A 13,274-nucleotide genomic window follows, 5' to 3' on the forward strand; every position below is an offset into this window, starting at 1 on the left:
CATGGCCTTTATTTTCTAAAGATATGATACTTTCTTTTATTTTCTTGTCTTTAGAAAAATAATTTTGGAGGAAACATTCTGATTTACTGTAGAGCTGTGCAGATGAATGAAAGTTTAAATGTCTTGTGAATTTGGCAAAAGCCTTGAAAAACTTTCTCGGAATTTTTTTCTCAAGGAGAGTGAAATAAGGTCAGAGAGGAGTGTCTTCAATATGATTTCTGGTTAGACAGGGCGTAAATAATAACAGATTTAGTTGTCATGAACTTACACACTGAGGAAGCTAAGCAAGTAAATACCTGGCCCTACTCCTTTGCTCTAAGCACCATGTCAGACATCGCTAATTAGCCATGATTTTTCTCTCCTGTTGAAACTGGATGAGGTGCCTGGATCCCTCTCAACCTAGCTCTCCAGGAAACAATTGCCATTTGGTTGATATACACGCTCGTTGTCATGTTTGTCGCATGTTTCCATATATCAAAGGTTTTCATGTACTACAACACAATCTTTTTTATTAAAGCTATTTTCTTTGAATTTTGTGATTGAAAGCTATATCATTAACTTAAGATAAAAATGTACCTGTCGTTTACGCCAAATATGTTCAAAATGATTATGTTGGAGAGTGATACTTGGAAATCTAAGTACCGTAAATGAAAGCTCTACTTTGACACTTTTCTAGGCCGTCTACACCATCCCTTCTGACCTCTTTCAGCACACTGATCTGGGTCTGGGTAAATAAGGCCACGCTGTCATCTAAATAGTCTGTTAGTAGTTCGAACGGAGACGGACTTTCTATAGCTAAAAGAGAAGAGCTTATTTAAACAAAGATTGGCATCACAGAGTAGAGAAAAAAGATCTTTGCTTCAAAACTAAATAATCATCAAAATGCAACAATAAGGAAAATAATTTGTACCACTCCAGCATGAAAAATCGATGCTATTCACAGGCTGTTAGGAGGAGGAAATAGGACTCCAGAGAACGGATGGCCGCAGAGCCCACAAAGGGCCTCAGGAGGAGAGTAATCTAAGTAAGGCGAGGAGGAACAGCACACTCCGGCATCGGGGTGGCCGACTGAGCACTGCTACTGACCTGGTGATGCAGAGGACCACCACACAGATGACGGCAATCTGAATGGTTCCAATCACAGCTGCGATTAAGACATACTGAAATCGCACGGGGCCGGGAACAACGTACAATACACTGTAGTCCTTTTTTTCACAGTGTTGTCCAGTATAACCAGCATCACACCTGGAAGAAATGAGAGTGTCCAGTTACCTGCAGCTGCTGGGCTCATTTTTTTGGGGGGTGTGTGTGTGCTCATTTTTATAGCTGGCTAGACCACTTTTATCTTCATTGTGAAATCCGGACTGTTGGTTTCTTTTCTTTTTTTTTAAAATGTTACTCTGTAGATACAGGTTACAACTCTCTCTTTTCTTTTCTTTTTTTTTTTAATTTATTTTTTATTGGTGTTCAATTTGCCAACATATAGAATAACACCCAGTGCTCATCCCATCAAGCAACTCTCTATTTTCAACAAGATCCCTTTCTGTGTTGGGTTTCAAAGATATGAGGTGTTTCTTTTACACTTAAAATAAGATTTTGAAGACAGGAGGATTGCCACATAGTTTGTGATGATGATGATATAGAGAAGCAGTGGATGTCCAGAAACCATCGTTCTTTTTACTGTTTTTTTTTTTTTCAGGCAAGTTTCACATTTTATTTAACTTGTTCTTTAATCGACCTAAGCTGACATGATTACTTGACAGAAGGTTTGTTTCTGAGGATGTGGGGGTAAAATGGGGCTATTTATTTATTTTTGGATAAAGCGTTCTCTATGCTACTGTGAGGACAAATGTTGAAAAATATTTAGACCAGGACTATAATAAGTAATTTCTTTAATTCGTTGATCATAAAGTTGCCTACTCATGTTAGAGAGCTAAATTTCAGGAGGAAAAATAATAATCATGGTGTAGGCAATAGAGTTCCACAAAATAAACCCGTGTGCTATTCATCTGAGAATGAACACCACTTCTCACTTACTCAACCCTCATCAGAAAGCTCCAGGAGACCATCTGCGTGTTAAAATTAGCATTTGACAATGAAATGAAGAAACTGTTCACATAACAATACCAGCAAGGATCAGCTTGTCTTTGGCTTTGTGCAATTGTTTCAGTATTTCACTTGGAATTTCTGCATCCTGGGGCCTTTCCTTTTGCCTCGGAGGGTTCAATATTGGGGGCCCTGCTAAGGATGACAGGGCAGCAGAAACAACCTCTTGGTTTTGTTCACTCTAGCTGGTTTCACTGGAACGTGCTAGTGTATTCAGTGAAGGAAAATATAAAAGGAAGACAGTTCTTGAGAGAAAGGGAGAGAGAGACAGAGAGAAGGAGGAGGGGGAGGAGGAAGAGAGAGAGAGAAACTCTTCGCTGTATAATAGACAACCTATTTCATCATAGGATACTTGTATATTCCTTTAATAAAAAATAAATTTGGTTTTTCACCTTGGCTTTACCATCTTTTTGCCAACTCAATAATTATGTTCTATTCATGAATACTCAGCAGATATTTATATTTATTAACTAAGTCCGGACAAGCAATTTCTTTGTGTCTCAACTGAGTTAGAATCTGGGGAGGTACGGCTAACAATCTCACTATACGAGGCTTGTGGATAACAGGTATGTGCCCAGCAAAACCAAGACTGATAATGCTTATTAGAAGGACTTTGGAAAAGATGACCTCACCAAAGCAATAATGTCCTCTTAGGGACAGTAAGTCCTCATCCATTCATCTCAGAAGGACTTAACAAGCACCTGTCCTGTGCCAAGAGCTGCTCTATGTCCATGGGAAAGAGTGGGGAATGAAACAGGGGTCTGAGCCTTTACGAAGCTGGTAATGCCCAAGGTACAATTTAAAATTCTACAAGAGGAGTACACATAACGGTGTGTTACTTAGCGCTCGGTGTGTAAGGCACACATTTCATGGTCTTCGTGTGTGTGTGTGCAGGAGAGGCAGTGAAACGCCTTGCTGCCGGTCACTGCGGGGGGATGCCATCCAATTCTTTACAAACACCCAGAATTTGGTCCTTTGTTTTCACTGCATACATTTTAAGAGTTAAAGAGCGAAAACGTTACCTGCAAGACGGCTCCTGCATGTTGATAGAATGTTCGCACTTCCCATGCATGCAGAAACCATTGTAATGTTCTGGGCAGGGGATGTGGTGCTCTCTTGCACTTTCTTCTAGCTTGTTAGCATTCTCTGTGGATACAGATAAAAGCAGGCACCCCTTGTAAATACTTCCTCAGCCCAGTAAGATCAACCAGTACATTAAGAAGCAAAGCTATAGCAGGCAAAGATATTTAAAAGGGTAAGAACTAAAAGGCTCTGGTTCAGAAGAAAGAGGGAAGAAGAATTGAAAGACAGACATCTTTACAATTGTATTTAGAGATGAAACTGCAAAATTACCCAGTGCTTTTCATGCTTTTATGCAATTTCTCCCATCTTTAATAGCCAGTGATGTGTCTGTGAGTTGTTAGACAGCTTTAATTTTCCTTGTGTAGGGACTGTGCATTGATCATAAAATAATTCAAGAAGAACTATCTTATTTTTTGAATTTCAAAGGCCAGCATAATGTCCCTGAGAGTAAATTGCTGTAATACCTTGATACTTTCTCAGTGTGGGAGCTTAAAAGTTAAAATATGGCTGTGTTCAGTTGTTAAACAGACGTTTTCCAAAACTAAATGCAAATTGTAACAAATGTATTCTTTCAGGCTTTTTTCATTTACTGTGAACAGGAATTCTACTAGCACCCATACATTTTTTTATTGCCAAAATAAAGCTATTGAAAGAGCAAACGTTATTTCAGAACCATTTGTGTAGATACTAACACAGTACGTACCACATGCCCTAAGTTACGCCAGGGCCTGGGAGCTGGCCTGTGTGAACGATGGGATGTGAAAGTTAAACTTAGGATGAAGAGAGAGTTTGCCTTCTAAAGTGAACTCCTTCCTCCCTCATTAACAAGTTTTGTTTCCTTATGTTTCTACAAAGACATTAAACTCTTTTTTTTTCTGACCTTTAGCCCAAATACGTTGGCTTCACATGTCATGCTGTCTCTAAATAGTCTTTTGATGATGTTCATTTTATAATATAAAGTTTTCCTTTTTTGAGTCTTTTCCATAATCTGTGACCTGACCAGACTTTAAAATTCTTGCCTTAAAAAAAAAAAATTCTTGCCTAAGCACCTGAAAAACTTCATTTTCTTGAGTTCAATCTGAGATACTTTTCAATCCCACAGTAATAGAAGTAATGGAAGCATCAGTAGTGGAAGATTAAAAATGCATTACTGTTTTTGTGAAATAGATCATTTCCTATTATTTCACATACAGGTATAGCTTTTATTACAGTGCGCCCTTATAGTTTCATACTGGCAGTCATGGATGATGAGTATCTTCATCAGGAGAAAAAATACTTTTAATATGGGTGAATCGGACAAATGCATTATTTATGTTTAAGCAGAGCTGTAAACTATCCATACCTTTTAAGATCTAGTTAGTCATCTGCAGAACTTTAAAATTTGAAGTATATTGTTAAATATGTTAAGTGAAAAAAATATGTTAAGTGCTTTCCCGTGTGGGGATATTTATGCACATTTGTATGATGTGTAATATTTCAAACCACGACTCAAATTAATAAAGGATTTATCATAATTATGCTAGAGAGACTGGAGATGACATTTAAATCATTCATCTGTTCTGTATTTCTGTCTCTGTACCTATTTAGGTGATATTTTGTTTATTTTATATTTGTTATACATTGTCATATTATATTTCTACTTTGATGAATTATCATTAAAATGAACGAACCACTTCCATGGAAAAGACTAAAACTATACAAAATTTTCTCTTTTGGCTTCTCCCATTCCTCCAAGCTACTCTGGAATTTTCATGTCACGGTGTTTTTGGTAACAAATTACAGCTGTAGTGAGCAAACACGCATAAACTGAGATAAATAATGTTGGGTGAAATTTCCAACTTGGGAAATATGTGACCAAAATAGAATCAGGACAACCCTGCCTTTTTGATGCACCCTGGGATGGCGTGTGGTCATTCGTGAATCCACGGAGAAGACCTGGCTCATCTGTTGCTGCTGCCAGGAGGCCACAAGCTAGCGTGGTCAAACCGCGCACCTGCTGCTTAAAGACGACTTTGACAAAAAAAAAAAAAAAAGACGACTTTGACAGTGGTGTTTGCCAGCCGCACTGCTGATGTAACGAACCAGCACGGATTCTCACTCTTATTTCTGGATCTTCTCCTCATAACAAACTATTCAACACTTCTACTTAGTGTTTGTTAGTAACCCTCCAGGGCTTCTGCACACCTGCATGCAGGAGAATTTTCTGTAACTTCCCTGCATTCAGTTATGCATTGTGATCTCAGGCATAGTATTTTTCAAACACATCCTATTAGGACTATTTTTCTTTTTGTCAGTTGCAGAAGAAGATCAAAGAATTTCCTTGACTCAAAATCCATTTTTAGGCCACTGTATTTTTAACTCCATCTCTCACCCCATATTCTTTTTGTACCGTATTCATGACTATGAACCAAAGTCTAAGGACAAAGTGAGAGCTTGTTTGAGGGAGGATGTTGCCTTAGTGTGGTAATAACCAGATATTTTCATAAAATTCATTATCTGGACAGGATGATCACGTGTGAGGGGAATAGTTTCCGTCATAAAATCTGCTAATTAGTTTACACCATTCCTTATGAGCTTGGAGTGCTCTGTTATGCTGTTCACAGGATACTGTCAAATAAGAAAGTTAGATTGAAAATAAATGAGTAGAAGAAATGATCCCTGAGCAAGAAAATGAGGAATCATCAATATATGTCAACAAATTTATAGTCAATCCAACCAAGTAAACCAGTTGATTGAAAACCTGAATATATAACCACTTCTAGTAATGCAATAGACATATTTGAGAAATGAGATTTGAGTATATTAAGAGGAATAGAGACACAGAAATCTAATATTCCAACCAAATATGTGTATGGACAACAGTATTTGTAACCCTGATGTTTATGCCTAGGTATTCAAGCAATCCTGAAGCATTTAAAGATTTAAAATCATCTAAAAATGATACTTTGGAACTTTGTATGTTTCCTATAGTGGCTGATGATTTAGACATCGATTTCTTTGTCCTCCACTGAAAAAGAGGTTTAATGTAAGGGTCGTGCTCCTTTTACTAAAAGAGACAGTGACAATGGTAGAAACTTCTCATGTTTTTGTTTAAAATCTTCAACCAGTTTCCTACTTAAAGTTCACAAATGATTTATTCTGAAAGAGATCCTGACCCTTTTAAGGAACCATTTCTTAGCCAGAGCATCCTTTTTTTTTTTTTTTTAAAGACTTTATTTATTTATGAGAGAGAGAGAGAGAGAGGCAGAGACCCAGGCAGAGGGAGAAGCAGGCTCCATGCAGGGAGCCTGATGTGGGACTCGATCCCGGGACCCCAGGATCACCCCCTGGGCTGAAGGCAGGTGCTAAACCTTACCTTACCTTACCTTATAAGTCAAGTAAGGGAGGGAGGTAAAAAAGGGGCAGAGCAATTCAGAGACTTAATATAGTGCAGAGTGTGTGCGTGCGTGTTTACCATTATCCCTGCCTTATTCTTCCCCGAAAGCTGGGAATAAGATGTTGTTCAAAGAATTAATCTATCAAAGCAACACATTACGGATTGAAGCAGAAATACGACAGTGCAAAACTTGACTAAAATTACCCATGCATTCAAAGAAAGAATGTTTCCTTGGTCAAGGGTTAGCACTTGCAAAAGAAGGTTCTAAAAGTCATGTTCTCTATTCAAGTGCTCTCTGGAGTGGTGTTGCCCTGAGAAGCCAACCTGAACTTACAAATCTAGACTCCCCAGTTGCAGAAATGGATGCACAAAACTTTTTGTGTTTATTGCTACTAAATACTCAGTCAACCCATTTCTCTTGTTTTGATGTTCTATTCTCTGAACAGTCTTCAAATAATTTGACTTCTATGTAGCCTACGTGGCACTACCTGTAGTACCACCTGGATTTCTCATCCATTTGACAGTTACACATGTCATATGAGTTGAATTGATTGGTTCTGACTTTCTGTGGGTGGTTTTTTTTTTTTTTCTTTTTTTTTCTTTTTTCCGTAAGTCAGCTTTCTCCAGCCTACTGGGTTCTGGTGTTTTGTAAGATGAAATTCCTGCACCTACAGGCTAGTGGACCTGCCGGGCCCATGATGCCCTGCAGTCCTGGAGGCCTGTCAGGGGGCTATAGTCAGATGATATTTCGCTGAAGATGACCCTACTTTGCTTTAATCAGGCCTTTCTTTGGAATATTTACCTATCTCTTGTGCCACTGATTTCAGAGGAGTGGCCTGCTTCTGCGCAGATTTCAGAGTAGGTTGGAAAGATTCTAAACTAGAGGTAACGTGGAGGATTCAGTGGATGTTTTAGGGAGCCAATTTCTAGTGCACATTTTTAAGCAACTAGAGCTGTTTAGTAAGAGAGTGAGGAGCATAGTGAAGTAGTGAGTTTCTGGTGGTGTTAAAAAAAACCCTTCTTACTATTGCTCGGATTTTGTAGAGTGTTACTGTGTGGTAGATTTGATTGTTTCAGACCTCTAGGTTCTTTGCACTTTGAGAGTAATATTTATCTTTACTGCTAATATTTACTTCAAATAAATTACCAACAAATATTTACCAATATTTATTGTAAAATATTGTTTTTGATATGATGGGAAAAAGAATTAGACAAATAGGAACATTATTTAGGTATAATAAATAATGAATATCACTTTGCCTTAATTATGGGGACATTTTACTTTATCTAAGGGTATAAAATATCTTCAATATTTACAATGGTTATAATTTAGGCATTCTAGTATAAAGTGAGCTCTTTTATGCATTATCTCCCTTTGGCGGAAAATATGTTTGTGGATTAAATTCAGTTTTTAACATCATGCTTTAACATTGCTAATTATCTTTGACAAGCACAGGCACATGAGTAGTACCATTTCGTTTATTATATTTTTAACAAGCTTTTCCTGTGAGCACACAAAAATGTACCATACTTTTCCAGAAAACTAAAATCTTCCATTTTGAATATGTTTATATAATACTTCTATTTTTTTTCACATTTAATAATGGCACAAGGAAACCCCAGCACTGAAGTACTCATGTATTTGCACACCTGTTGTGATTACTCATTGATCTGTCCCCTACTTACTGCCATGGCTCCAAGGCCATTTGAAAAAGGTTTAACTGACAAAGAAAAATCATCTTTCTATTATATTTATATTGTACCTAGCATATTATGAATTTAGAAGTGAAATCATGATTGTCCCCGTTGTTGATTAGAGTTGGTTTCAGAGAGGATATATAATTCTTAGGATTTTCTCTCCTCATCTTATTAGGAATAAACATATGAGGTGGCAGTCAAGCCTTGTATCTAGCTTGAATTGCAATAGAAGTTTTTTAAAGACCAGAAAAGTCTTTCTATTGAACAGTTTCTGAATATAATGCAATAGGAGTTCTTGAAAATTAAAAAATTCCATAATAACTTCACCTGCTGTCATAGTTTCTTGAAGGCACAGATGAGTAGATGAGAAGAGTCTTCCCTTTTTTCAAGCCTCCATGACAAAGATTCAAATGAGAATGCTAGCTAACGGTGACAGGCTAGTGGAAGGGACATGAAGGCATTTAAGGACACAATCAATTCTCAAGTTTTATAAAGAGCAGAGACTCAGTCACAATGTCCCTTATTATTTAATCTCTGTTATAGATTTGGAAAAAAATAACTTCAAAACAGAAACTAAGTTCTTTGCTACAAATTCAACATTTCTCCTACCAGTTGAATTTTTTTTTTCCCCAGAAGAGTCATTGAAACTATTTGGATCCAAAATTTTAGGCAGTGGTCTGGGTTGGGAGTAGGATGGGTAGAGATAGAGAGAAATTCTTTCTTACCCGACAATTGACCAGGCACAAATATAAGATGTGGAATGTGATTATCCATATTACCACTTGTGTATATAAATATTCCTATTGGACATAAAAATTAAAATAAAGCTGAAGAAAACTAATTTTCATGTTATACATTCTCAGGCAAGGCCTTAATGACATTATTCAAGAATTGCTTGAATTTAAATTGGAAAAAGTACTAGCATCTGAAATAGAAATAGTAATTTGGGGACTGGAGTGATTGAAATGCAACAATATTGCACGATTATTTGCATGAGGTTTTATTATCTCAGTTTCTACTGGTAATATATTTACATAGATAAAAGCTGAGAAATCTGTACAATCTTGGGAAAGAAACTTGTATGTAAACATTTTAACTTATGATATCCAAATACAGTTATTATAATTCCAGGACTTGGCATCATAAGGCTAAATCACAGATTTAGCTGTAAATTCTGGACCTCCAAGAAATATATATATATGGACTATATATATATGTAAAATATAAAATGAATATATATATGAATATATCTGTTTATTACTAAAAGAAAAATAAGCAGATTTTTAGCCATTTGCTCTATCTTTTGCCCCGAAATGCCCTTCCTGGCTTTGGATGGCAGCACCCTCCAGCAGGCTACTGGGAGAAATTGTACTCAGCCTCTAATGGGCATTTTCAAACTTCACCATTCAGTCAAGAGCCTATTAACTCTCAGCAAGTGGGTAACTCCTATAGGTTTAGAAGATTTAGCTTGAAGATCTTTTAAAAATATAGTATTTTAGGGAACTTTAGATGTCTTTGACAACACTTCATAAATATCAGGCCTTGAGAAGAGGTAGGGATCATTAACCTCTCAGGAGTCCAGAGCTGGAGTTGCTGTAAGCTTATCTGGGGCAATTTGCTAGAGCTCTCCCCACTGAGCTTTGGCTGCAGCAACGCTCCTTACTTCCAAGCTGCTCTTCGGAGACAAAGTTTACTACAAACTTTAAAGAAAGAAAAAAAAGTATGGGAGGCCATTTCATGTCAAGAATACCCTTCTTTCTTTGGTCTTAAACTAAATCTATGCATTTCTGGACAAATTTATTTGCTCAGTGGCTAACTGGGCATCCTTTCTTAGTGAGCCTGTTTGGTGACAAGGGGGAAAATCACAGAGCAAGTGACAGAGGGTTCAGCTCCTGTCCACTTCTGCCTTCTGGACTATGTGAGTCAAGCTATTTTTTCCCTTCATGGATCACATTTGCAGAAATGGTTAAATAGTTCAGATTAACCTTCTCAGGTGACACATTTGTTTTCCTCTATGACTCCGAAGTTATTTGCCAACAGAGAGTAAAAGGAGGATTTAGGTTGGAACATTCACTTACATGCAGCAGAAATAAAGGTTTTAACCATGTAAATAGGACAAAAAATGGCTTTTGGTAATTTGTTATATGAATATTTCTTGCGTACCTACTATGTGTCTGGCACTGTGCTATATACTGTATCTATTGGTTGTCTCCCTATGATTTTGTTGTCTTCTAAACACAGCCAAGAAAATAGATTTGCAAGACAAGCTGATGATAAATATATCTACATTTACTGGAGAATCTACAACATGCCCAACACTGTGTTAATACTTTATATGATAAAAATGTATTCCTTATTATGGCTCTTTAAGGTAGATTTCTAAAAATCCCATTTTGTATAAATGAAGAAATGTGAGCTCAAATAGGTTGAATTTTTTATCTTATAAATTTGCATAATCGATAACCAGAACCGGGGGTCAAAGCCAGTTCTTGCCAGTATAATGCGCAGATCATGCAGTTAAGAACTCATGAAGACAGAAGACAATATCTGCCTCCATATCTTATTTATTATTTGCTTTTTATGATTCCTGACTCTTTATCCCACATGGATCCTACTGTTGCTCTGAAAACCAGTTCTTTTCTTTTTTTTTCCTTCTATCCTTGGAGAGATACTTTTTCCGAGGCCAAACCATCATGAATCCCAACCTTTCCATCCTCCTCAAAGGCTCTCCCCATCAGTGATCTCCTTCCTTTCCTTTACCTTCAATTCTCCTTCACTCCTTGCTCCTTGCCACTAGCATTTAAACATTTTTGAATGTTTTCCTTCTTAAAATAAAAATTTATAAACTTCTCTTAATGCATGTCCTTTTGTAGGCCTTTTGTCTCCCTTTTCTTCATAAGAAGCTAAACTTCATAAAAGTGTTATCTCTATTCCTATTCTTTACTTCCTGCACTAACTCCCGTTCACTATTTACCCACTGCTCTCTGGTAATACCTTCAGAGAAACTGCTGTAATCATGGTCAACCCACAACATCTTTATTGATAAAATTAGTAGTCTCTTCTCTGACTTCAAATGTCCCAATCTCTCAGTAATTTGATACATGTGACCACTTCCACTTTTTTGAAGCTTTCTCCTCCCTAGAGGGGGAGGTACTGTGTACCTCTTGTTTTTTTGGTTATTTTTTTCCTAGACTATTTTGTAGGCTTCTCTTTTCCAACTGATTCTTCAAGTGTTGATGCCTTCCTAAAGTTCTTCTTTTTTTATACTTTAATCATTCTCCCTGAAGGGATCCCTATGAATTTAGGGCTTCTGTTATCACCTAAATGCCTCTGATTTCCAAATTCTGATTAGTCAGCCTAGATCACCTTTTCTGAGTACTTAAAAGGCTAACCTGTATTGTGAGAGGACAAGAAAGGACAAACATTATGGGATGTTCTTATTTAAGGGAACTCTCTTTTATAGGAACATTTTGTGGGACTGTCCCAGCAGACTCCATTCTGGGAAACGTTGCATTGGACAATGGCATCTTTAGATTTTTCACATAACGACACTCGTAGAAAATGATAACATTTGGTTTTAGGTAAAAGAAGACCACTAGCCTGGGGGCTCTAGCCACCCAAGCTCCCCGAAAGCTAAGGTGGACTGATGAGCTAACATACCTGTTACTCATTCAGGGCACCTGAGAAAGCTTTGCATTAGACTATACTTTCTCTTAGGGTAAAGACTGTACTGTTTACTGTAACATCTTCAGGATATAGAACAAGGACTGGCACAAAGTGAGTATTCAACAGTTAGTATGAACAAATGAAAAAATATAGGCATGGACAACATATGTGGAAGCCACAGGTACCTTGGTGTGGCCACTTTCAAAAGATTCGTGCCTCTTAGTTGTGTGCATCAAAGAGCCAGTTGCACCTAGGTAATGTGTCCTTAAAGTCACAGACAATCCCTACTCTAAATGACAAGGTAAGGGGGTGCCTGGGTGGCTCAATCAATTAAATATCTGACTCTTGATCTCAGCTCAGGTCTTGATCTCAGGGTTGTGAAGTTAAGCCCTGCATTGGGCTCCATGCTGGACATGGAGCCTACTTAAAACAATGGGGGCACTTGGGTGGTTCAGTCAGTTGATCATCTGACTCTTGACTTTGGCTCCGGTCATGATGTCAGGGACTTAGGGTTGAGCCTTGCGTCTGGCTCCGTGCTTGGTGAGGAGTCTGCTTGAGGTTGTCTCACACTCACCCTCTTCCTCTGTCCTCCCTCAATCAATCAATCAACCTTTAAAAAATGAGATGTAAGGTTCAATATGGTGGAGAACTCTAGAATACTCACTAAAATGTATGTATTCAGTATGTCAGGAGTAGCACAAATAAAAGCTGTATTTGCTGTGCGTCTTCAGTCTTTCTCAGTGAAAAGCAAAAGGTTGGAGAGCAAAAATGTGTTGCTAACCATAAAAGACAAGAAAGACACCTATAAATAACTCGAATATAGGTGGGTTGATGAGTTTGCACATTTCTCTGGTATGATGTCATGGCCCAAAAAGGGCAATTAGAAAATTTATAGTGTAGATTTGGATTCATTTACAAAGTTGGAGTACTGCCATATGTTAGTATCTGACCAAATTAATGTAAGTGATTCTCATTGAAAGGGTTAGAAGGAAAAAAAAAAAAAAAAGAAAGGGTTAGAAGGTACACCATCTTTTCTAATATTCTTTTTTTTTTTAAATTTTTATTTATTTATGATAGTCACAGAGAGAGAGAGAGAGAGAGGCAGAGACACAGGCAGAGGGAGAAGCGGGCTCCATGCACCTGGTGCCCGACGTGGGATTCGATCCCGGGTCTCCAGGATCGCGCCCTGGGCCAAAGGCAGGCGCCAAACCGCTGGGCCACCCAGGGATCCCTCTTTTCTAATATTCGATGATGAAACAAAATAATTTTAAGAAACAAAAAAGGTAGCTTATTGTGTTATGAGTATTTTTGAAAGTTGGCTTAACATTTCACATTAATATTCTAT

At 37.6% G+C, this 13,274-nt stretch overlaps 1 protein-coding gene across 1 annotated transcript in view; it reads right to left on the bottom strand.

Annotated features, from left to right (window-relative positions):
• Positions 1-13,274, bottom strand: part of TMEFF2 (transmembrane protein with EGF like and two follistatin like domains 2) — a 222,131-nt gene that overhangs the window by 2,705 nt on the left and 206,152 nt on the right. Inside the window, exons 8-9 of the mRNA XM_025441502.3 lie at positions 3,129-3,252; positions 1,087-1,245 (exon numbers count right to left, since the gene is read on the bottom strand). Coding sequence (XP_025297287.1) covers positions 1,087-1,245; positions 3,129-3,252 — 283 coding nt within the window. The remainder of the gene's footprint in view (positions 1-1,086; positions 1,246-3,128; positions 3,253-13,274) is intronic.

This window comes from Canis lupus, chromosome 37 (assembly GCF_003254725.2).
Source record: "Canis lupus dingo isolate Sandy chromosome 37, ASM325472v2, whole genome shotgun sequence".
Taxonomy (NCBI): Eukaryota; Metazoa; Chordata; class Mammalia; order Carnivora; family Canidae; genus Canis; species Canis lupus.